Genomic DNA, 24,454 nt, shown 5'->3' on the forward strand with positions numbered 1-24,454 from the left:
AAAAATAACTGTATTTTTGATAACAGAATATTCTGCAACTGTTTTGTCTCTCAAATGTCTATTTACGTCACTTATTGATAACATATTATATAATATGTTTGACATTACTATAGAAATCTGTGAAATATTTGTTAAATGCATTGAATTATCGTTTGGAGACAACATTAGCGCTAAAACAGACAAACAGTGCGTTAAAGAGCTGTTCCTATGGTTTGTAACGATAGATGTCGTTAACAATGGATTCTTGGAATATATAAAACCCAATTGATGTGATAATTGTAGTTATTTGCGGTCAAGTGATTGGTTATGTATCGGTAAAATTGTAATCAAATCATCAAACAGATAAACGGATCAAATGAATGCCAAACAAGTGTTTGAATGCTTGTTATGGTTATGTATCACTCAATTGGTCTCAATTGGTAGCAATCGGGTGATTGAGTTGAACGAGCGCTTCCTCGAAGTATTGAACCGGGAGGGCGAGTGGCGATCGTTTTTAGTATTGTTTTATGCACCATGGTGCTATCATTGTCAACAACTAGAACCAGTTTGGGGTCAAGTGGCACAACAGATCCACAATGAAGATAAGGAAATTTATGTGGGAAGAGTTGATTGCACCAAATATACCACACTTTCCACTCACTTCAACATTAAAGGCTTTCCAACCATTTTATACATTAATAAAGATAAACGATTTGAATTTCGAGGCGAAAGAACTAAGAAGGAAATGATTGACTTTGCCCTCCGAGTCAATGGTCCGCCCGTCAGACATATCACCGATTGCTCGCATATCGACGCTCTCAGACAAACACACGATGTCTTGTTTGTTAACTTTGATTCCACTGTTAATGAAAATTACACTAAAATTGCAACCAATTATCAAAGCATTGATTGGTTTTATTATTCTTCACTCAAATGCAATCCATTTTCTGACGGAATTTATTCATTAAAAGCCAAAAACTATTATAAAAAATTTGGTAACAAATGAAACAATTAGTCGAAATATTTTTATTATTAAAAAATATATAATTTGTTATTTAACTATTAGATGAAAATGAAGCCCAACTGGAGGAATGGATAAAATTACAACGATTTGCACAATTTGTTAGGATTACTAACAGTAACTTCAATTTACTTCTTCAAACTCGTCAGTATATTAATTGTTATCATAGTTTAAAGTCTATAATATATTAATTACCGGTAATTGTTGATAAAAATAGGAAAATATTTAGTGATTGCTTTAATTGAAGAATACAAGTCATCCAATAAAGTGAATCCAAAGCACAAATGGTTTTATGATTTGATGGAATCAATTGCTTATAGTTATCCCAATATCAATGATCTCATAATTGGTTGGACTCCAGATGTGGCCACAATTAATTCGATAGCAATTCGTACGATAACACCATTGCCTAACATTATTGTCATCAATTCAACTACACTTCAATATTACTTAATTGATGGCCAACTAAACAGTCAAAATATTATATCGTTTTTGGATAATTTAACAAACGATTCGTCCAAAATAAATGTAATTTTTTATTATTTTTTTTAATTACTGTTAACTAAAAAATAACACCCGTTTGTTGTGATAGGCTTTGGGTGGCGATAGGTTTTGGCATCGAATTCAGAGAATGGCTTTCGACACCATTACCTCATTTGTTAGTATGTATTACGGAAACCCTGTCCTAACAATTCTACTTTTTGGAGTTCCCGGCGCTTTCTTGTCAATCATTATATATACAACTTGTTGTTCCGATATTTTTGACGCTAAAGATGAAGACAACGATGAAGACGATGATGAACATGAAAAACAAGAATAAGAAACATTTTATACATTTGTCTACCCTTTAAATATTTGTTTGTTTTATTTTGTTGTAAACTTTTTATTTATTAATTTACAGTACTGTAAGTCGTATTTTAAAATTTATGTATAATATGATTGTTTGTATTATAAGTTTTGTGAATATATTTTTTAAAAACGAAATGAAATTAAAATAATTTAATATTTCGTAAGACTAGTGTTTTTGAGAATTATTTTAAGTCAATTACAATCAATGATATATCGTCTCTAAAATTACGGACCACTGATTGCGGAAGAGTTAGATAAGTGACAAGCCGTGTGTGTCGTTGCAATTGTTGCTGATATTGATCTAAATTAGTATCATTTGAAGGGATGTCACCCAATGATGTCCTAATTAGATGTGTGGCACAGTTTGTGTCTTCAATTAAGTCATCGTCTCGAGTGATTGTGTCAAATGAATTAATGACAGGCTTTGCTCTGTCCTTCAAGAGGTCACATATATTACTAAGTAATGTGTTTTCTTTAAAACTAATTTTATCATTATTAGAGTCACTTGACTTTTGTTTATCCAATCTTTTCATATATTTTTTAACACATTTGACTACTTTTCTATTGGCCTCAAAGTGTTCCCAAAGACCATCCGTGGCTAATACGATAAATTTTTTATCGTATTCTTCAATCTCTTTGAGTTGTAATACTTCAACATCAGGTTTACAGGTCAGATAAGGAGGTGTCATATAATAAGATGGTATGATATGTGAGCCAAAAGCACGGGTCAGACCTAATCTTTTAAGTTTATCAATACTCCATTTAAAGCTAAAGTCACCGAAAGCTCTTAATGGCATTAATTGCCCCAAAAGTCTCTCATTTCTAATAATATTATTTTGTTCACTCTTTGGATGTTCTGAAAAGACTCGTTTTAGTTCAGAAATGTTGTCACTGTTATGCTCTTTAGATAAATCAATTGTCTTCACCGTTGGTTTTCCGGTTGATAAACCAGAAGTTAGACCAAGAACTGCTCGACAATCGCCTAAAATATTAATAATCTAATTAATAAATATTAATTAAATATTAACAATCATCAAAGTTTAGATCAGAGACCAACCGGTGGATGCAATGTAAACAATATTGTTATGAATAAGAATAAGAGTAACACAACAACCACTGACAGCAAGAGATAGATAATAATGAAGTAAAGTGTTAGACGAAGAACACAACAAATTGTGTTCAATTTCATCGCTTAAATCACTGTCACATCTGAGGAAAGCAGTTTCCAAAGCACTCGATATATCATCTCTTGGCTTAAAATCTTTTGTAAATTTATCTAAAATTCTTTGTTCTGATTCTAAGAGATGTTTCTTTAAATATTCAGCCGCTCTGTCCTCATATTTGTGAGTTATATTATGGTAAGGATTGGGACAATAGAAAAGATCTTCAACCAAATGATTCAATTGATTTAAGTCAATTGATTCTGTCTTTGCATTTAATGCCAAAGCTATATAATGAAAGAGTCGACGAGATATTATGTCAGCACAAGAACCACCTCCGTGTCCATCAAATACTGCCATAACTATAGAATCTGAAAGACGGCATTCATTGCTATTGCTATGTATTCTTGATATTCTTAGTCGATCTTCAATCGGATGATTTGAAGCCAATTGATTGCATTCAATAAGTTTAACGTTTGAAACGCTTTTCTCAATTCTCGTCTCATTTGTCCTCAATATTGTGTTCACCTGTTTATCAATCAATCCGTTTATTAATCAATTTATTGAGTATTATATGATAAAAAATATATTTGTTTATGTAATCCACTAATTAAGTGACAAATGACTAAAATAGTTATCTTATAGAATATAATACCTGTTGAGGACTGAGATCAGGTGGCGGTTCATCAGTTTGACCACCGATTGCACTGAAATAAGATTCAACCTTTTTGTCGCTATATCTGTAGACTTGGATGGCTTGGATTGCATTTAATTGTCTCACTTTGGACACTGTCTTTAAAGACAGTAATGTTTGATTTAATTTCAACAACATTTGCAGTTAATTATCACTTAAATGACATTAAATTGGTGTAAAAGGACATGAAATTGTTTACTATTGAAAACACATTTATTTCATCATAGATCAGCTGACTTTCACCACATGAGTGGCAAAGGAGATGGTTGTAGAGCACTGTTATGCGCATCCCTTCCCACAACACTAACGATCAGACTCTCAGTGAAGACTCTGAGGCACTCATCATCTCATTGGTAGTCATGTGAAGCCTTACTTAACGAGTTTGTCGGCATTTATTTGGTCCTTGAATTGTGTCTTATCTTTTAAATTTATTTGATATTTGCATTCATTAAACAACTCTTATAATAGCATTGGTTTGATAGCAACAAAGTTACCACAAATTGTCTCTAAGAATGTCAATTGTCAGCACTTTCTGTAGAAGTCGTCTCTGGAAAACAAATGTAAATCAAGTGATAAAAGTTTTGTCCAATACTTATAAATTACACAACAATTACAATTTGGCTGCCAATCAACAGATCAGACTTTTGTCAGGTATTAATAATTATTGATTTGTAATACTAATAATTAGTGACTATAAGTGTGGGCATTGATAGCAAATATTATAACAAGTGGTCAATAATTTGAAAATTATAAAGTTATTTAAAATTATTATTAAACTAACATAACATGTAACCTACAGTTATATAAATTATACAAATTGTATGTAAATTATACACTGTATACTGTAATATACAATATATTTTTAAAAATAAGTAATACTTTAATAAACTTTAATTGCCTTTAATTTTTGACCACAAATAATATCTTATATATTGTATATATCTGTATACATAACACCAATCCATTACCGATAATTCAATTTTTAATAATTTTTTATTTCATTTAGATCTTCGTTACAGTGATAAACACGAATGGGTTTCATTAGACTCAACCAAAAAGGTAGGAACCGTCGGAATCTCAAAGTATGCCGAAGAAGCACTCGGAGATGTAGTGTACGTACAACTGCCAGATGTGGACACAAGTTATGATCAAAATGGTTGGACTTTTTTTAATAAAAAAATACCGGTTTTAAGTAACATTTGAATAAAATATCAATTATATCTTTGTAGATGAAGTGGGAGCCGTCGAGAGTGTTAAGGCCGCGTCAGAGATATTCACTCCCGTTTCCGGTCGTATCGTTCAAATCAATGAAAAACTGGAAGACAAACCGGGTTTGATATTGTTTGCGATTGTAATCAAATAATTGTTAATTAATAAATGTTATTTGAATTGAAGGTATGGTCAATACTTCGTGTTATGACGAGGGATGGCTTTTTAAAATTGAATTGTCTAAACCTCAAGAAATAGACAAACTTATGGACGAACAATCATATCAAAAGTTCTTAGAGTCTATTCGTGAGGAATAGTTATCATTTCATAATTACATGTAATCAATAAATGGATATAAAAAAATTGGATTTTAGTATAAATAAAGTATTAACAGTTATTAATCTCAGTAATAATTGAATTATTTAATAAATGATTATTTAAAAATAATTTTCGCCAAAATATTCACACAAAAAACTAAATTTATAAATACAGAAAACTAATAAAAACCAAGATTTTAGGCGTTGGACTCGTTTGGATTGATTACTGTTATCAACACATAGTCCTTATCTGTTTAAATAAAAAATATTGAGTATTAAATATCTAACAGTATATTAAAATTAAATAGAAATAAAAAATAATATCAATAAATATTTCCTATAAATATTAAACATAAGGTACATAAAACTTAAACATAACATAAAACTTAAGGTACAATTAAACATTGAAATCCCAAAATGTCTTCAATTTTTACAATAATTATTAAAGAGTCAATTTTGGGTAAAATTGTCCAATGAATCCAAAAGTAAAATCAAAATTATTGTAAACGATAATTAAAATTTCAGTTGTTTTTAAAGACTACCGTAAGTGCAAAGTTGTAAAAACTAATAATTAATTTTAATGTCGATTCGTTAATATATTTTTTGATTTAAATTTTGGTTTCAATGTTTAATTTGACATAATATTTGAAAATTGTTATTAAATAAATCATGTATTAAAATGAGTGTTAATTTTACGAGTAATAACTAAAACCAATACCGGGAACGACAATGAATTCATGTTTTTTGGTCTTAATCTTGAGGAATGTCAGCTCATCGTTGTCTTTGAGGGCCTGTTTAGCCCTATCGACCATTTGACTGATTGTCACTCCATATAATTGTTGGATGTCTGGACTATCAGGTATTGTTGCCTTTATGACGACACCCTCCGAGTCGACCACAATCGTCCCAATCACACCTTTATGTGACGCCTGGATCCGCTTCAATATCTCATCTGTGTCTGCCTATAATTAGTTAAATTATAAATCTTGTGGTTAATTATCATCAAAGATATATCAATCATAGATTATCGGCGATAAAAACAAAAATTGTTATTCAAATAAAAATTAAGAAAACAAATCACTTTTAAAAGTTATTAATACAAAAATCATTGACAATTGTCGAGACATACCATAATTATTGATGTGAGAAGTGGTGAAAGTTTTGTCGACAAATGGTTTGAGACGTCAACTGATTTGTCGGACAATAATTGAGAAGTGGTTTGAATGCAAACAAACAACAAATGATTGTTTGAGTGATCGACGCATGCGTTCAACCAATTGGTGTATCGCTTGTCTACTTTGGGATCACCTCTTCATGAGATCATAAATACGTCAAACATTGACCACTCATGTCGTCATCGAATTCAAGTCGAAACCGTCGGTCACACAATAGAAAGGACAGTCGTGTCGATGAAGATAACAATACCAAGAAAACAGGTTTCGACTCAAAACTGGTTGAAGCCATTAAACATTACAATACATTGTATTTTTAAAGATATTTGTTTATAAATTGATGTCAACTATAGATGTCATTGTTTTATATCAATAGTTACGAAGCGCCGCCACCGGGTTTTATCAAAGAGGAAGAGGAACGACCCGAAGATTGCATTCCAGATCTGCCCGAGAATTCGGCCGCCCGTGACTTCTTAGCTCACGCACCGAAAAAAGGTCTTTGGATGCCATTAGGCAAAGAGGTTAAGGTTATGAAGTGCTGGAGATGTAAGACTTATGGACATCGAACCGGAGATAAAGAATGTCCATTGTTTTTGAGTGGCAATAAAGAATCGGAACAATTCAGATATATACACGAAGACCCAATGTATGATTATATCAAACAAAATGAAGATAAAGAAAAACAATTATCAAAAGTGGAACAATTGAAGGCATTACTCGATGAAAAATCATCCACTAGTAGTTCCAGTAGTGATACTAATAGTTCATCCACTTCATCATCATCTTCTTCTTCATCGAGACATAAAAAAAGAAAAAGATCGACACATAAAAAGAAACGAAAGAGTAATCACAAGAGTAATCATAAAAAGGACAATAAAAGAAAACAAAGAAGAAAATAATTTATAATAAATTTTGTTTTTGAAATTATTGATTAATTTAATAATGATTTTAAAAATAAATATAATTGTAATTATAATTAAATTTTATTTTATTATTTTATATGACCGATAACTTAATTTACAGTATAAATAAATTACATAACATAAGACATATGGTTTAATAAAAAAAATAATTTACAGAAAATTAAATATACAAATGAATACAAGTTGTATTATACAACTAAAAATTTTATTAATAATATTTCAGGTAATTTTAGTTTTTTAACTAATATTAAGAATATTTTTGTTATAAATTTAGTGTATTATTAATTTAATATTTACAAATGATTATCAATTAATTAATAAAATATTAAATATAAAATACTGTATATTAAGTGATTGTAATGTATTAACAATAATTGCAATCCAAGTGCAATGTATTGAATATTAATAATATTATTATAGAATAATATGAATGAATATACAATGTATAGTAAATTTAAATGTTTTGTTTGAAGTCATCGTTAGAGGCATTACTGTAGTGACTGTTAAGCACTGCTTATGTCTCAGTCGTCAGTCTGTCCTTGACTTCAAACTTGAGATCAATTTTTTTGATAACTATTTCAGTAAATATCAAATAAATTGCTTTCAATTGAGTCTATACTTGTCTTAACTATTGAGACAAACTGTTTGTTGAAAACTTTCCACACATTTGACACAATTGATTGTCTCATTTGTCCGCAAAGTCAACCAAACGCTCAGTTATGGCAACTCTGAAGTTAGTGTCGAATATGAATACAAGAATATCGTTGGCAGCGATAACACCGACTGTCAATCTGGTCAGACATCAACAGTAAGTAGTAACACATTGAATGACAAGTTTTGGTTTATAAAATGATAATAAATATCTAATTGATTAGCTGTTGGTGGTCTCACGTCGAGATGGGTCCGCCCGATGCCATTCTTGGTGTTACTGAGACTTACAAGAAAGATACCAATCCTAAGAAAATCAATTTAGGTGTCGGTGCTTATAGAGATGATAATAGTAAACCATATCTATTGCCATCTGTTCTGAAAGCAGAAGAAATATTAAAAAGTAAAAATTTGGACAAAGAGTATTTGCCGATCAGTGGTTTGGCTGAATTTACTGCCGCAGCGGCCAAACTAGCCTTTGGAGAAAATAGTCGAGTTATTAAAGAAGGATTGGTATGTTGTTTGACATTTCATAATTGATTGACTAAAAGTAGTTAATATCTTAATATCTCAAGAATGCTACAGTTCAAGGCATCTCTGGAACCGGTTCTTTAATGTTAGGCGCAAACTTTCTAAGAGATTTCCACAACGGACCCAAAGAGGTCTATATGCCGACCCCAACGTGGGGTAATCACATCCCATTGTTTAAAAAAGCGGGATTTGCAGTCAAACAATATCGATATTATGACCCGAAGACATGTGGATTTGATTTTAACGGTGCACTTCAAGATATGGCTAAAATACCCGAAAAATCTGTTGTTCTTTTGCATGCATGTGCTCACAATCCGACGGGAGTCGATCCAAAAGTGTGTATAAATATTGTATTTATTGGTAACTATTAATGAATTAAATTTGATGAAAAGCCGGAACAATGGAGAGAGATATCCAAAGTTATGAAACAGAGAAATCTGTTTCCATTCATAGATATGGCTTATCAGGGATTTGCCACCGGAGACATTGATAGAGATGCCACTGCTTTGCGACAGTTCATTGATGACGGACACCAAATAGCTTTGGCTCAATCTTTTGCTAAGAATATGGGTTTATATGCTGAAAGAGTAGGTGCCTTCAGTTTGGTTACGGCATCTAAAGAGGAAAAGGAAAAAGTGATGTCTCAGATCAAAATCATTATTAGACCGGTATTTACATCTGATAAACAATTTGATATAATTATGATTATTATGGGTTTCCTTAACAGTTATATTCAAACCCTCCCATTCACGGCGCAAGAATAGCAGCACTTGTTATGAATGATCCCGAACTTAGAGCTCAATGGCTTAAGGATGTCAAAGGAATGGCTGATCGTATAATTTCGGTCCGAACTAAACTTAGAGACGGACTCAAGAGAGAGGGCTCGACAAAGAATTGGCAGCACATTACCGACCAAATTGGTATGTTTTGCTTTACAGGTATGGATAAGGATCAAGTGGAACGCCTTACCAAAGAGTTCAGTGTTTACCTGACTAAAGATGGACGTATAAGTATGGCAGGAGTTACTTCAGGAAATGTAGATTATTTAGCACATGGTATGCATAGCGTCACTAAATAGGTTCATGTATTAGAATTAATCTAATAATATATATATCAGTTATTTAAAATAATGATATGATTTGCGAGTAATTAATATGCAATATAAAAAGTAATTCATTTTACCGGTAGTTTTAAAAATCATGTTTTCAATACACAATTGTTATGTTTTTTAGAACTAAATAAAATGTATTATAATAATACAATATAATTAAATTTTATGGTAATAGAAATGAACCATCGGTTGTATTGATAAATCAAATCAATGTACCGGTAATTTGCAATGAAATTATTTAATGACTAATTTGTAAGTTTGTGTCAATAACTTATATAATGTATTTAATTATACTATAAATTAAATGTTAATATTACCACAAAGTAATAAACTTTCTTCAAATCAAATATTGACATAAAATTAACGAATTTTAGCGATTTTAGCCTTTTTAGTGGCTTTGGCCGCCGCTAAGGCTGCCTTACGCTCTGCTTCTGTCTCTTCAAATATAATGGTCGGCGAATCAAATGATTGTAAATCTTTATCATAAAGATCTTCAGGAAGCTCTTCATTACTATGTTCGGCATAATATGTGGGAAATGGCGGCGAATTTTCTGCCGTTAATTCTCTATTCAATAAAATATTTTTAAAAATAAATAAAATTAAATACTAATATATTTTTTATATTACTTGTCTGGGATTCGTGAATCATATAAGTAGACCCATCCATGACAAGGACCAGGTATAGCAGGTCCGTGAATCCAAATAACATTATGTTTAGTATTAATTCTCCAAATTTTTAACCCTTTAAGAACCCGTCGTTCATTGCCCATATGTCCAGGCATTTTACGGCCCTTCAAAACCATCAATTTTCTGCTTCTTCCTATAGAACCAATTCTTCTGTGAGCTTTGGTGACACCTCTATATTTGTCTTGTCCTTTGAAACCCCACCTAACTATAACCCCTTGAAAGCCTCGATCTATGGTTTTGCCCCAAACATCCACATAATCGCCGACCCGATAGTGCATTGCTGTTAAAGAAGTTCCCGGCGCCAGCTTTGCATTTGGTGTGACAAAGAATCGGGACAGTCGTGACTTAGGCATAACACCGGCCTCAGTAAATAATCCTCTATAAGCAGCGGTAAAATTTCGGGGATCAGTACTTTCGGCACCGACTATACAAACACCCATTCCAAAGTTGCGATGATATTTATAAAATGATCGACTATTTTGCTCCCATTCCTCAGGACTGTAGTATTTAATTACATGATTATCCACTATTTGTACAACAGTGGTGAGCAATCGTTTGCCACTCTTTGTCCACATCGGGTAGTGACCAATCTTTCGGGCAATAACTCCACATCTTTGTGATTCTTCAGTCCATTCTTCTCGTTTCAAATCGATTCCTTTGAGTGGGCTTTCAGTTGAATCAATTCCATATTTATCTTTGATATACTCGTCGACAAACTTTTGATTTTCATGAGTGATATTAGTTTTAAAAGGAAAGTCAGTTCTTCGTCTAACTCTTGGCCACCAATGAAAGGGATGTGTTTTGCGTCTCTTCACAGTCTTTGCATTTTTAAAAGCATTTCTTTTCTGTTCAATAGTGACCATCGATGGTAACAAATATGTTTGTCTCGTTATTTGCCAAACATTTCTTATTAGTTGTGAATTTAATCCCAAAACAGATGAAAATAATGACATTTTGTCGGCTTTTATATCAAACTCTTGAATATTAATATTAAAATAACTTTTGAAAGCATTTGTTGACGTTTTGCACGCAATTCAAGCATTGCTTTCTATAAACAAATACAACTAATTGTAAAACACGTGACTTTGTTTTGGTTTTGTTTACATTTTCTCACATTTAGTGTTCATTTGAAATCTTATGAAGTCTTCAGACTGAAGATGTCTTTAAATCAAAAGAACAGATTGTATGAGAAAACCAATGAAGATGTTAGCATTTGTGACCAAAAGATACAACAGTGGAACAAGTTTTTGAAAGATTATGAGGCTTTAGATAACAGATTGACCACAATTACCGATCGGACAACACATGAAGTGATGGTACCGATTGCCGGATCAGATCTGGCTTTTATGCCAGGATTTATCAAACATACAAATGAAATATTAGTTTTATTGGGTGATAATTATTTTGTTGAGAGATCAGCAAAACAGGCCAAAGAAATTGTTAGCCGAAGACTTCAAAGTTGCCATAAAATGATCGATGATTTGAATAAAGAGAAAGACAATCTCAAGAAGTGGTTGGAATTTACACAACAAATCAATGAAGAAAATCAAGAGTTTGTTGAGATTGTCGAAGAATATGATGAAGAAAAAGAAAAGAAATGGAAAGAAGAGCATAAAAGACGTCTTCAGGAATATAAGTTTAAACAAAAATCGATGAAACAGACAGAAGATAAAGAAATAAATGAAAGATTAAGTAAAATGGAAATCGAAGAAAAAAATGAAGTAAAATCAGAGCCGAAGTCAATACTTAAAAAAAGTGTCTCTTTTGCACCAAATGTTAAAACTTTCGACACGTTTAATGAAAACAAGTCTTCCGTTAAAACAACAGAATCGCCAAATTTAATAGAAAAATCCGATGAAATCAGTGATGAGTTAGCCTTTAAAAATGAGGTCAAAGAGCGTAATGTAGACATTGATTGGTCTCAAGTGATGAATACAACAGAAAATAAGTCAACAAAGAAAAGTGTTTCACGTTTTAAAAGCAATCGTATGAATTGATAATAACTTCAATTTAATGTTTGGTTTTGCATTTATTTTATTATTTGGATTAAATATCAAAAATATTGTGTATAATAATAAAATAAATTGTATAAAATTAGTCCCAAAAATAATAAATTATTAAAATATACGGATAAACACCATAACCGTAAGTTCAGTCTTAATATGATATGTCTAACGTCTTGAGCATTAATGGCAGTATTCATTAAAACTTTAATTGAAATAAAAGCTCATAAAAACTGAAATAAATATTAAATAGTTTAAAAAGTCTTAAAGACCAAAGCCATTATAAATACCAATTGAGGACAAGAATTAAAAAGTTTGTAAACATTTTGTAAATTTGATAAAAGACTAGGACTTTGAGGATGGCTTTGACAGCGATTACAGTATAAATAATAAATTAAAAATAATTATTTGATTTCAAACACAAAATTTGGTGTTAAATTGCAATCAAATGATTAGCAACGTTTTGAACTACTTCTTGGTGGTGTCAAAATAGTGGACCGACGGGTACGGGTGGCCACTGGACTACTAACTGATGACGACGACGATGACAATGACTCAGAATCGTCCAAATATTCACATTTTGTTTGACTTTGCTTCAGATGAGCTTTTTCCTAGTGTTTCAACAAATCATTACATTTAATATACAATTGTTATAAATGTCTTTCTTATCAGACAATCATAATCAATAAAAAGTCAAATCATTAATTTACCAGAAGTTGTAGATCAACGCTATGGCATTGAATGTAATTAAATGGTTGCGAGTCATCGCTCTTAGTTTGCTGAAGAAGCTTTGGGTTTTCAAAGCCATCCTCTTTGACAGCCAATGCAAACGGAATCATCCAAATAACACAATCGCGCATATCTTGCATCTTAATGGCTGTTAAGAAGTGGTCAATTGAGTTAAACATCAATACAATAGAAATGATAAAAAGCTATATACCTGTGCACTGAAAGACAACTTCTTCACTTGTAAAGTGATAGAGCGCTGCGGCGGCTATTATTGAGTACTGATATGTCAACGATCCGATGTCGAGGATACAGAGGTCGACCAGATGTGCGATTTGGGCGAATAGTTTTGACTGATATTCAGGGATAAGAAAGGCGTCGCCGTCTCTTCGCAAAGAGTTTTCCTTTTCGTGAATAGCGTAGAGTTGCATATAAACGGTGAGCCAATTGTTGGCAGTCATTGGACACAAATCCCATTTAAGAGACTTCAAAATGACTAGTTCTTTGGTTGTGATCTCTGGTTCAATGCACGCACCGTCCGTTACGTACGCAAATTCACTCATTTTTGGTGGATATATCTCCTCAACCTTAGCGGCAATGAATAAACAGGTAATACCTATCAATTGGAGCTGTTGTTTGGGAACTTCCGATTGATAGGACAGATAGCGATCAATAAAATCAATGCACAGATAATAAGTGTCGCGATTAAGACGATATACTTCGCACACTTCACTTAACCAATCCATAAGAATGGATCTCATTCTTGCCTGAAGTGAAGGATGTCTGTGAAGCATCAGTGCGTTTCGCGTATAAACAGTGTCTTTATTAATCATCAGATCCCATACTTCTCTAGCGTCGGCCCAACTAAAGTTCGGCAACGGAGAGCACCGGGAAGTGTGACGACTGGTCGGTGTCAACAAATCAACAGACATCGTCGGTGTCGACAACTCTTTGTTTTTTGTCTTTTGCCTCTTAGGTGTCATATCTTTGTTAGACTTTTGTCTTTTGGTACCATTGACTTTGGGCGCCAAAACGTGTAACATGTTTAACAGTGACCAAATCAAGTGACAACTATTTATATGATATAATTGACACTTCTTAGTGATCAATAAAGTCTTTTGGTATTAAAAACCCGAAGTCTTTAACTATAAATTAAATCAAAACTAATTCAATTTGATTACATGTAAAGTGTAGTCAATCATACTCTCTATGCTATAGTCGTGTAGTACTAAACACTAACTAATCGCTAATAAGACTAACATCTCATCAAAACTATTGTCATTTATAACTTAGAGCGCAATCATATGTTAGGCCTATTTGCCACTCATTTTCACTATTGGGTTATACATTACGTCTAACATTGAACTAACAAATTACGATTAGTTATAATAATATTTAAATCAATTTAGTTATTCAATTAAATTAAATATCAATCATTTTGTCAGTATAAAGCATTTATTATTTATATTACTTAATCAAACTTCACATAATATTAAGAAAAAAATGTTTAATAAAACAATCATATTTATCGGATAACAAAAAAATTATTATTTAAAAGTTTATATTATAATAAATACATTAATAGATAATAATTTTAACTTCTCATAAATAATAACAATTAAAAAGTTTTTCATTCAAATAATGATACTTTTTATAATATTTAAACATTAAGTTGAAATCATTGGATATAGTAATAAAAAATTACATTATAATAAAATAATGTAATTTTGCAGTTTATTTAGCCTCAAGTAACCAATATATACTATATATATATTAATGTTCTCCAATCCAGGAAAGTTATATATAAATATAATAATGTATTATATACAGCATACAAAAAATTAACCATACAAAATAGTTTTTACTTTTCATAATTTTCATCATTAACTCAGATTGTTTATCAAATGAATTGTTGCAAATATTTGTTGGATTATTGGAAGTTTAAATTATTAAAATTTAGTGAATATTTTTAATTAATTTACAATAATTATTATTTAATAGCCAAATCACTTAGTTTTTATCAATTTTTTAAACTTGAATTTTATAAATTAATTTTTTAAAACTATTTTTATATAAATATTTAGTAATACTAATAACAATAATATATAATAATGAGCATTAATTCAATTTACTTAATTTTATTATTATTCTATATATTTATATATATAAATTTAATAATTAAAAAATATAACTTTTATAACTCTTATTAATTTTAGTTAATTATATAATAATTAGATTTTAAAAGTTAAGTTTAATTATATTTTTAATGTCTTGTCAATTTTTTAGCTTTTTAATTATTAAAATAAAAAAAGTACTTTATCAAAAATAATATTAATATAATAGATATATAATAAGTTCAATAAATAAATATATATAAATTTTTGATAAACAATCTGAGTTAATGATGAAAATTATGAAAAGTAAAAACTATTTTGTATGGTTAATTTTTTGTATGCTGTATATAATACATTATTATATTTATATATAACTTTCCTGGATTGGAGAACACTGATATATATATACAGTATATATATTGATTAATAAAAGTTATATATAAATTATTTACTAATTAAAATAACTTTTTTTTTATACCTGTGGGTAACAAGTATTAAATTTTAAAAATGTTATGAAAAATATAATTGTTAAATATTGACTATAATTTTAGAAAAATGTCTAATTAAAAATATTTATTTAGCAATTTTATCACTTTTTTAATGTGATATTAATTGAAATTATTTTTAAAATTTTTATTTTCATTATATTACTTATATTTTAATTTCTTAATTTTTAATCGTTTTTATTAAATATTTATCTATAATTTAATAACTATTATTTTAATAAAACATTTATTTGCATAATTTTATAACACGTTTTGTTTTGTCATAATATAATTTATTTCATATACTGACTAATTAATTATTTCTATTAATTTATATATTTAATTACAAATAAATTTAGAAATTAGTGTTCAAAACAAACAATTTATTTGAAAAGTTAATTAATAGTAACTAAAAACACAATTTTTAGACATATATAATATATTGACTAAAAATCAAACATTAAAGTCAATCAATTTGGAGACAAATACTAATAAAATAATTGTTAATTAAGATTGTAATCAATTAGTCTTTCAAATTAATTGAATCCAATTTGATTTCTGCATCAAACTTGAGGTTAAGATTTGACAAATTGTTTTCATCTTTAATGTTATAACTTCTGGCCACGCGATCCATGTCTTCTTTAAGTCCTTTCATCACTCGTTCATTTGCATCAACTAATCCATCTGCAGTTGACTTTGCCTTTTGATTGTATTCACGTATTTTGTCGACAAATAACTTCTGGATTGGATCAGATTGAGAGGTCACCGGTGTTGTCGACAATAGTCGTCCGCTGTTTCGGTAAATGGGAGCAAATGATGGACTCAATCGCATAACATTTGACAACATCTTTGTTTAATTGTTTGATACGATTATAGTATAAATGATAACCAAATGAGTGATCTCTTGAGTTATCACTTAATGGCAAAATCAAAGACTAATTGATGTCAACACTGAATGACCTTAAATGTCGATCACATATAACGTTGTGTTATATATATATTGATAAACCCTCTGATAATTCATTATATATTTAATACAACATTTGATTTACAATATATTTGTTCCCTTTTTGTACTATAGTTTGTGAATCAAATAATGCAATATTCATATCATTGATAGCTATGATATGAATTACGTAACGTTTAATTAAATAATTATTTTTCGTAAAAATTAATTAAATAAACAAAACATTCAAATGGTTTGATATTTTCTAACAAACAAAACATAAATTTCAATAATCAATAAATATTGCATTGATTTTAATAGACTTAATGTTATTAAATCAATAGTTTATGAAACAAACAAATGACGTAATAAGTGGACAAATATTATAATATTAATAAACAATCTTTGGATTGAATCAAAAGTGATATCAATTATTGACATTAATTTGTGACCAACGATGGCATCCTTAAGATTATTACTACAGAAACCAATTCATATGATATCAACACCAATGCGGCGACAAGTGTTACCATCACTGGTATCTCAATTTCGATCGCAAAGTACTACTGCACCGCAAACACCAATCGAAAAGCCGTTACACCCGACAGTTCGGCCACAAGATATGGCTACAAGACAACAATTGATTGAATTTGGTCGCTATGTTGCCGAGTGTTTACCGAAGTTTGTCCAGAAGGTGCAGATAACACATAGCAATGAATTGGAAGTATTGATAGCACCCGAAGGTGTCGTTCCTGTGATACACTTCTTAAAGGACAACCAATCGGCTCAGTTCACAAACCTGTCTGACATATGTGGTGTCGATATACCGACTCGTGAGTACAGGTTTGAAGTGGTATATAATTTGTTATCACTTCGGTATAACTCAAGAATCCGTGTCAAGACATACGCTGATGAGTTGACACCACTCGAGTCTATCACTTGTCTGTTCAAAGGCGCCAATTGGTATGAAAGAGAGGTTTGGGATATGTATGGCGTCTTTTTTATTAATCATCCGGATATGAGACGTATTCTCACTGATTATGGCTTTGAAGGACATCCGTTCCGTAAAGACTTTCCATTGAGTGGTTATACAGAGGTCTGTATACAAAACTATTTTTTCACTTTGTTTTACAATGATATTCAGTGTATTTGTCTTAAGAAGTGTTATTCAAAGTGAAACAAAACTCTAGTGTTATTATTCCGGTAATCATTAGTACCGGTATTTTATAGATTACAGTAAATCCATATTATTACTGACTATTTGACATGAATTTTAGTGTCGATATGACGATGAAGTTAAACGAGTGGTTATTGAGCCTTTGGAAATGACACAAGAATTCAGAAAATTTGATTTGCAATCTCCGTGGGAACAGTTCCCCAATTATCGTGATGTAGAGACACTGCCTGTTGAAGACGTGCCGTTACCACAAACTGATGCAAAACAATCAGAAAAGGCGAAGTAGTTTATAGTTATCATGAATTTAATTGCTAATTATTATAAGATTTTATTCTCATTTTATTTGAGAAAAGTTTGATTTTAAATCATTAGCTATTTGATTGCTTTAGATTGTAAAATATGTTTAGTTATATTAAAATAATAATAAAAAAATTCATATTTAAGCCAATTTTTATAAAATTTATATTTGCAAAAAATAATTCAATCATTGGATATGTAATTCATTGATTAAATTTTTGAACTGTTGTACAAACTTGTCGTACGAGAAACTCTTGACGACGTGTTCGTGTCCAGCAATACCCATCTCTCGGGCCAGACTTCGGTCGTCGACAAACTTTTTCATTGCTTTAGCAAAATCTTTAGGTTCAGGTTTACAAAGAAATCCGGTCTCATTGTCAATGACTGTCTCCCGCGGACCACCGCTATTGATAGCTATTACTGGTCGATTCATATACATGGCTTCCAGTGGAACGATACCAAAGTGTTCGTTATCAGGGGTATACAGAACTGCTGTACAACTATGGAGAAGAAGTTGCTTTTTATCATCTGATGGTGACTTCAAAAATGAAATCTTGTCTTCAATTCCCAATTTCATTGCTTTATCATGGAGTTCATCATAATATTGTCGATTCTCTTGAACTAACGGATCAAATCCGCCGACAATTATTAAGTGTACCGTCTTTTTTAAGTTAGGGTTAGTTGAAATCATATCATCGTAAAGCTCTTTAAGCGCCTCAATGGCCAGACCTATGTTTTTCTTGCGCTCGTATCGATTGATCGATAAGAAAACAGTTGCTATATCTTTGAGTTTAAGATCATTGAGATCTCCTTCAAGTTTACGATCAAATGTCGTGAAGTGAAGTGAAGGATAGATAACTTTTATATCTTTATGTGACAAACGTGTAAACGTCTGCCTAAAGACTTGAGCCGTAAATTTAGAGTTCACGACAATAGTGTCGGCCAAACCTGTTGTCCACTCCTCGAACCAATCTATTGGATATCTGTATAGTTTTTTAAGGAATGTTTTTCGGTCAGTAAGTAACTGATCCGGAAAGTGACAGTAAAATACAATTTTCTTTTTGGATATTCGTATGAAAGGAATACACGCAGAGATTTGGTCGCAAAATATGAGATCAAACTCGAGTTTCGAGAAGAATACCACATAAATGGCGGCAATAATCATACGGAAATACGCGCACAAAGCGTAACACTTATTAAATATTGAACGCGGCATCCAATCGGCCACTACTGTCACCTTCAGAGTACCATTTCTTGTCTCTTCAAAGCAGTGATTCTGGTCGTGATGTGTGGTCACGATATGTATCTCATGAGACAATGACTTCATGGCCAGAGCCGCGTCCACTACCAACCGCTCGGCGCCGCCAATGCCTAAGTCTGGATGAAGAACAAGAATCTTCATCATCAAGAGTTCTCTTTGGTTTAATTAACTCCAATTGTCACCAAATGTCTTAAAATATCATTTGATTTTAGTGTTTGAAGTGTTTGTTGTTATCATCACTATTGCGAAACACACGTGTAGTTCATTAATAAAACAAATGTTGTGAACAATACAAAGCATTCAATGCATGAACTTTTCACAATATTTTCTACAGTTTTGTACTTAAGTTTCACTTTAAATGTCAATAAAAAAGGCGTTTAAAGGGATAAACGTTGAGATAAACAATGATTTGTCAACAACTAAGACATGACTTTTGATTGATCCAAATCAGTAACAAATTGATTATTATTATTATATTATTAGCATTTTATCAAAAAGATAATCTGCTTTTAATTGATGTCAATTAACAATGTTTTGTGTCAAATGATTTGATTTGTAACTAAATGCCCATAAATTCAATAACAAATTTGGTTGGAAGTGATTGAAGATAATCTTGTGGAGAGATGGCAGACAAAGACTATTCACCATTGAGTAGTGCATGTGTTCGGGCATTGAATGACAAACTGTATGACAAACGCAAAGCCGCCGCTCTTGAGATCGAAAAGTAGGTATAAATTGACACTTAATTGAAGTTAATGTTTGATAATTATATATAAGACTTATTATATTTAATAATTTAAAGAGATTTTGTGTTCATATTATTGATTATAATAAATATAATAATCGGTTAATTTGTGTGATTATAATAATTTACATAATAAATACAATAATTTCATTTTTATCGGTCAAATACTTGATAGAAATTATTATTAAATTTTTATTGTTATTGTATATAATATTATTTTCTAAAATAATTAATAAAAACTTAATTAACTGAAAAATAGTTAATAATAAATCTTTTTTTTAGTTATTTACAAAAATATGATATTTATAGTTAATTAAGTAATTGGACAAATTTGCTGATTGTTAAAATGTGTAACTGATTGATTGATTGTTTGATTAATATTATTTTTATTAAAATTATTTATAATTAACTAATTTGTTTTATTTACTGATTATTTACTGTTGAAGAATGGCCAGAGATTTCAATAATATTAAGAATGAAACACAACTAAAGAAATTGTTGAAAGTCTTGGGTCAAGACTTTACTTTATCTAATAATCCAAATTCAAGGAAAGGAGGTCTTATAGGGTTAGCTGCGATGGCCATTGCGTTGGGCAAAGAGTCTCAGCCGTATATCGAGGAAATGTTACGACCGATGCTTTCATGTTTTTCAGACCAAGACTCACGTGTCCGATATTATGCCTGTGAAGCGCTGTATAATGTGGTTAAAGTCAGTCGATGTGATGTTTTGCCACTTTTTAATGAAGTATTTGACTCTTTGTGCAAATTAGCAGCTGATCCCGACCAGAATGTCAAGAGTGGTGCCGAACTATTAGACAGACTCATGAAAGATATTGTCACTGAGAGCCCAACATTTAATTTGATTGAATTAATAGATTTAATTAGAGACAGAATTCATGGTACAAATCAATTTTCTCGTCAGTTTATAATCTCATGGATTGCTTTACTTGATTCGGTTCCCGACTTTGATATGATAGTCTTTTTGCCTAAACTTCTCGATGGTTTGTTTCATATACTATCAGATCCGACACCAGAAATCAATAGAACAACTGAGAACGTGATGGCAGAGTTCTTGTTTAAAATAATTCAAAATCCATCCAAAGTTGACTTTCCTTCAATGATCAATATCCTAACTATCCATTCGCAGGTCAAAGATGAACCATTAGTTCAATACACTGCTCTTACATGGCTTAAAGAGTTCATTAATTTGGCCAATAGTCGAGATTTATTGCCATTTTCAGCCAGCATTTTGACAGCAATTCTTCCTTGTCTAACATCAACTTCAGATTATGGCGACGATTTTGAAGACAAGAATAAGAGCACAACTAATATAAACATTAGAGAAGTGGCAAAAGTTTTGAACTATAGTCTCATGCAATTAGTGACACTTCAAGATAATCAACACGAAGATGGTTTGAGTCCCACTCATGCCATTAACAATGAATCACATAATACTAATGTATCAGATTTGGTACAGAACTCATTGGATCTGACGAGTGTTTTGGAGATATTAGTCAGAGAACTAAAGTTAGGAGAAAATGCTTCGACTTTAAGCAAATTAGCTGTTCTTCGATGGATTCTTCATCTGTATTCTAAAGTACCACAAAAGATTGTCACACACTTAGAGAGCGAACTATTTCCAGGTCTTCTTAAAACACTATCGGATAAGTCAGATGAAGTGGTTTTAATGGATCTGAAAGTTTTGGCTCAAATATTTTCTGCGCCAACAGTATCATCAAATTCGGTCAACAATATAATGGATAATACCTCGTATTTTAATAAATTTATGAGAGAATTATTGAAATTATTTCACAAGAATAGCTCAGTTCTTGAAGAAAGAGGATCTTTCATTATAAGACAACTCTGTCAGCTCATGACAGCTGAAGATATATACAGATCAATGTCTGAAATACTTTTAAATTATGAAGATCTTCGTTTTGCGTATACAATTGTTCAAACATTGAATACTATTTTGCTGACTTCAAGTGAACTGTTTGAGCTCAGGAACCAATTGAAACATTTAAAAACTGATGAAAGCTGTGCTTTATTTTGTTGTCTGTATAGGACGTGGTGTCACTCACCAATAGCTACTGTCTCTCTTTGTTTTCTTACCAAAAACTACAAACATGCCAGTGATTTGTTGTTACTATTTGGTGATCTTAATCTGACTCTTGAGTTTCTTACAGAACTCGACCAAATGGTACAACTGCTGGAATCGCCTATATTTGCATGTATTGTATTTTTTTAATAATTTATTTCTAGTTTATTTAAATATCAATAAATTTTTTTAATTATTTGTATTTAATCACATTTGAAACTTGAATTACAGATTTACGACTAGATTTATTAGATGTTGAAAACAATTGGGATCTAATAAAGAGTTTGTACGGACTTTTGATGCTTTTACCTCAAAGCGATGCCTTTGATTTGTTACGCAAACGTCTACAATGTGTCCCCAATTTTAGACTTACTTCTTCATCATCTGATTCGCAAAAGTAATACAATTTACGCTTAATTTATTACAATTTGATTATTTGATAATACTATTTATATAATTAAATAATTAGGAAAAATAAGACCAAAAGTAGTCCAATGCAACCAAATATGGATTTTAAAGAACTTCTTCGACACTTCCATTTAGTACAACAAAAGCATCAAAACTGGAGTCGAAATTCTGAGACATTAAATAGAATTAACGACAGATCTTATAATGTATAACATTATATATTATTGTTTAATAAAATTTAAAAATTATTAATTAGTAAAGAAATATTTTTTTCGAATATCTGTTTAATATAAAATAGTATTTCTCTGTTTTATGTCATTAACTTTTAAGTATTGGATCTAAATTTATTGATGAATATTTTTTTGGTTACAATTCGACATTCATTAGTAAACATTAGAGTATATCTTAAAAACTACAGTAAAATAGTATATATTTTTAAAATAAATAGATTGCCAGTTGATATAGCAAACTACAGTATATTTATTTTTAAAAAGTAAACATGGACATTTTATTTGAAAACTGTTTATTATTGTTGAAATTGCAAGAATATGTTCAGTTAATTTCTATAATGTATATAATTTTTGTACTAAATTACACTATTATTCACATTTTTCTATATATGACATATCTCTATGACAGCATAACTGTGCTGATACACTATACTAAAAATAAATTAATTTGTATAATGATTTAGTTTGATAGGAAATCAAAATTAATTATAAAATTTTATTTGAATTTAATTTATAAATAAAATAATAGATTAATCTTTATATTGTCGTATACGGTATACAATCCATTAAACTACTGTATAATAGCAAAAACATTTTAAGCTTTAATTTTCCAAAATTTTTTAGTTGTATTAGTTAAATAATAGTTGTTAAAACTTTTTTATATTTATAAAAACTAAAATAAATTCAAATAAATATAATAATATCTTATAGAAATGGAAATAACAGACATTGAATTCATTTGATTAAAATCTAAAGTTTTAAAAAAATACAAATATTTATTACTAAATATACATTTAAGTCGTCTTTATATGGAGTGAGAGATCCCACACTTTGTATATCAATGAATAAGACGCCCATAAATAGTGATGAGATATAATAACAACTGGTTATCTCAACTACTGATCCCATCATATCTTCTTTAACTATATATTTGTTGTGTTATTGACTAAATAGTTAATGCATTTGACATGTAGTCGATTAATACCATAGATATTGTAACCAAAAACTAATTTATTACTTATACTTTATATTGTATTTAGTATTTTAAAGAAAAGTCAAGTAATACTTGTGTAAATAAATCTAACTCTTATATTATATAAGTTTTGTTTTACTTATTTTAGAGGTCATTCACATAGTCTCTCTCTCTCTCTCTCTCTCTCTCTCACACACACACACACACACACACACACATATTATGTAATAATAATATTAAAGCTGTAAATACAATGTCTAAAACTCTTCAATTTTATATAATATGAGTTGAAAATTATGGTACACTTGATATTTGTTGAAAAACTTAAAAAAAATAAAACTTGTAAATTGTGTAAGAAATATGCAATCTCTTTTATATTCATCACTTAGTACTGTATATATATATATTTATAAATTTTAATTAATTGATATACTAACCTGAGTACATACATTTTTATATGCTGTATGTGATATACTGTACTAAAATAGTTGATATTATTTGAATTTATTAAATAATATACATTATACTGTATTAATAACAAATGATTGAATACGAAACATAATAATCTTAGTTCAAAGCATTGAGTGTTTGCTATTACTTTTGACACAAATATGTAATACTATTTCTACTACAATATACTGTACCATACAGTAGATTAAATAACATTACCGTACATACCATTGCATAATAC

At 30.2% G+C, this 24,454-nt stretch overlaps 13 protein-coding genes across 14 annotated transcripts; 7 read left to right on the forward strand and 6 right to left on the reverse strand.

Annotated features, from left to right (window-relative positions):
- Positions 1-148: 148 nt before the first annotated feature.
- LOC128962541 (protein disulfide-isomerase TMX3-like) lies at positions 149-1,843 on the forward strand. Its single transcript, XM_054308917.1, has 4 exons — positions 149-974; positions 1,046-1,144; positions 1,218-1,528; positions 1,593-1,843. Exons 1-4 carry the CDS (start codon positions 356-358, stop codon positions 1,818-1,820), a joined length of 1,257 nt encoding a protein of 418 aa, XP_054164892.1. The 5' UTR covers positions 149-355; the 3' UTR covers positions 1,821-1,843.
- A 115-nt stretch (positions 1,844-1,958) lies between these two features.
- On the reverse strand, positions 1,959-3,956 carry LOC128962539 (pyruvate dehydrogenase [acetyl-transferring]-phosphatase 1, mitochondrial-like). Its single transcript, XM_054308915.1, has 3 exons — positions 3,665-3,956; positions 2,907-3,537; positions 1,959-2,831 (listed from the first exon to the last, which is right to left on the reverse strand). Exons 1-3 carry the CDS (start codon positions 3,839-3,841, stop codon positions 2,032-2,034), a joined length of 1,608 nt encoding a protein of 535 aa, XP_054164890.1. The 5' UTR covers positions 3,842-3,956; the 3' UTR covers positions 1,959-2,031.
- Positions 3,957-4,062: 106 nt separating this feature from the next.
- On the forward strand, positions 4,063-5,308 carry LOC128962544 (glycine cleavage system H protein, mitochondrial-like). Its single transcript, XM_054308920.1, has 4 exons — positions 4,063-4,354; positions 4,710-4,859; positions 4,933-5,034; positions 5,099-5,308. Exons 1-4 carry the CDS (start codon positions 4,216-4,218, stop codon positions 5,227-5,229), a joined length of 522 nt encoding a protein of 173 aa, XP_054164895.1. The 5' UTR covers positions 4,063-4,215; the 3' UTR covers positions 5,230-5,308.
- A 10-nt stretch (positions 5,309-5,318) lies between these two features.
- Positions 5,319-6,419, reverse strand: LOC128962546 (dynein light chain roadblock-type 2-like). The gene is made up of 3 exons (XM_054308921.1): positions 6,359-6,419; positions 5,948-6,191; positions 5,319-5,479 (listed from the first exon to the last, which is right to left on the reverse strand). Exons 1-3 carry the CDS (start codon positions 6,359-6,361, stop codon positions 5,427-5,429), a joined length of 300 nt encoding a protein of 99 aa, XP_054164896.1. The 5' UTR covers positions 6,362-6,419; the 3' UTR covers positions 5,319-5,426.
- A 90-nt stretch (positions 6,420-6,509) lies between these two features.
- Positions 6,510-7,324, forward strand: LOC128962543 (retinitis pigmentosa 9 protein homolog). The gene is made up of 2 exons (XM_054308919.1): positions 6,510-6,711; positions 6,778-7,324. Exons 1-2 carry the CDS (start codon positions 6,578-6,580, stop codon positions 7,298-7,300), a joined length of 657 nt encoding a protein of 218 aa, XP_054164894.1. The 5' UTR covers positions 6,510-6,577; the 3' UTR covers positions 7,301-7,324.
- Positions 7,325-7,829: 505 nt separating this feature from the next.
- On the forward strand, positions 7,830-9,655 carry LOC128962540 (aspartate aminotransferase, mitochondrial-like). Its single transcript, XM_054308916.1, has 5 exons — positions 7,830-8,132; positions 8,200-8,485; positions 8,548-8,838; positions 8,896-9,171; positions 9,231-9,655. Exons 1-5 carry the CDS (start codon positions 8,044-8,046, stop codon positions 9,579-9,581), a joined length of 1,293 nt encoding a protein of 430 aa, XP_054164891.1. The 5' UTR covers positions 7,830-8,043; the 3' UTR covers positions 9,582-9,655.
- A 208-nt stretch (positions 9,656-9,863) lies between these two features.
- On the reverse strand, positions 9,864-11,330 carry LOC128962542 (39S ribosomal protein L3, mitochondrial-like). The gene is made up of 2 exons (XM_054308918.1): positions 10,242-11,330; positions 9,864-10,179 (listed from the first exon to the last, which is right to left on the reverse strand). The coding sequence occupies exons 1-2, from the start codon at positions 11,252-11,254 to the stop codon at positions 9,975-9,977; spliced, it is 1,218 nt and encodes a 405-aa protein (XP_054164893.1). The 5' UTR covers positions 11,255-11,330; the 3' UTR covers positions 9,864-9,974.
- Positions 11,331-11,347: 17 nt separating this feature from the next.
- Positions 11,348-12,298, forward strand: LOC128962483 (unconventional prefoldin RPB5 interactor-like). The gene has a single exon (XM_054308856.1). It carries the CDS (start codon positions 11,459-11,461, stop codon positions 12,296-12,298), a length of 840 nt encoding a protein of 279 aa, XP_054164831.1. The 5' UTR covers positions 11,348-11,458.
- Positions 12,299-12,332: 34 nt separating this feature from the next.
- On the reverse strand, positions 12,333-14,345 carry LOC128962615 (G1/S-specific cyclin-E1-like). 2 transcript variants are annotated; one of them, XM_054309001.1, is made up of 4 exons: positions 14,235-14,345; positions 13,245-14,175; positions 13,015-13,181; positions 12,333-12,915 (listed from the first exon to the last, which is right to left on the reverse strand). In XM_054309001.1, the coding sequence occupies exons 2-4, from the start codon at positions 14,071-14,073 to the stop codon at positions 12,757-12,759; spliced, it is 1,155 nt and encodes a 384-aa protein (XP_054164976.1). In that variant the 5' UTR covers positions 14,074-14,175; positions 14,235-14,345; the 3' UTR covers positions 12,333-12,756. The 2 variants fall into 2 exon arrangements, with proteins under 2 accessions (XP_054164976.1, XP_054164975.1); XM_054309000.1 differs by having other exon boundaries at positions 13,245-14,345.
- Positions 14,346-16,038: 1,693 nt separating this feature from the next.
- On the reverse strand, positions 16,039-16,637 carry LOC128962616 (ATP synthase-coupling factor 6, mitochondrial-like). The gene has a single exon (XM_054309002.1). The coding sequence runs from the start codon at positions 16,474-16,476 to the stop codon at positions 16,153-16,155; it is 324 nt and encodes a 107-aa protein (XP_054164977.1). The 5' UTR covers positions 16,477-16,637; the 3' UTR covers positions 16,039-16,152.
- Positions 16,638-16,968: 331 nt separating this feature from the next.
- Positions 16,969-18,038, forward strand: LOC128962484 (NADH dehydrogenase [ubiquinone] iron-sulfur protein 3, mitochondrial-like). The gene is made up of 2 exons (XM_054308858.1): positions 16,969-17,671; positions 17,853-18,038. The coding sequence occupies exons 1-2, from the start codon at positions 17,033-17,035 to the stop codon at positions 18,036-18,038; spliced, it is 825 nt and encodes a 274-aa protein (XP_054164833.1). The 5' UTR covers positions 16,969-17,032.
- Positions 18,039-18,143: 105 nt separating this feature from the next.
- Positions 18,144-19,651, reverse strand: LOC128962614 (alpha-1,3/1,6-mannosyltransferase ALG2-like). Its single transcript, XM_054308999.1, has one exon. The coding sequence runs from the start codon at positions 19,452-19,454 to the stop codon at positions 18,237-18,239; it is 1,218 nt and encodes a 405-aa protein (XP_054164974.1). The 5' UTR covers positions 19,455-19,651; the 3' UTR covers positions 18,144-18,236.
- Positions 19,652-19,678: 27 nt separating this feature from the next.
- LOC128962485 (protein VAC14 homolog) lies at positions 19,679-22,772 on the forward strand. Its single transcript, XM_054308859.1, has 4 exons — positions 19,679-20,034; positions 20,502-22,285; positions 22,384-22,549; positions 22,622-22,772. Exons 1-4 carry the CDS (start codon positions 19,934-19,936, stop codon positions 22,770-22,772), a joined length of 2,202 nt encoding a protein of 733 aa, XP_054164834.1. The 5' UTR covers positions 19,679-19,933.
- The last annotated feature ends 1,682 nt before the right edge of the window (positions 22,773-24,454 follow it).

This window comes from Oppia nitens, unplaced genomic scaffold, assembly GCF_028296485.1.
Source record: "Oppia nitens isolate AA-2021 unplaced genomic scaffold, nextdenovo-longstitch-racon4-pilon3 scaffold6_pilon_pilon_pilon, whole genome shotgun sequence".
Taxonomy (NCBI): Eukaryota; Metazoa; Arthropoda; class Arachnida; order Sarcoptiformes; family Oppiidae; genus Oppia; species Oppia nitens.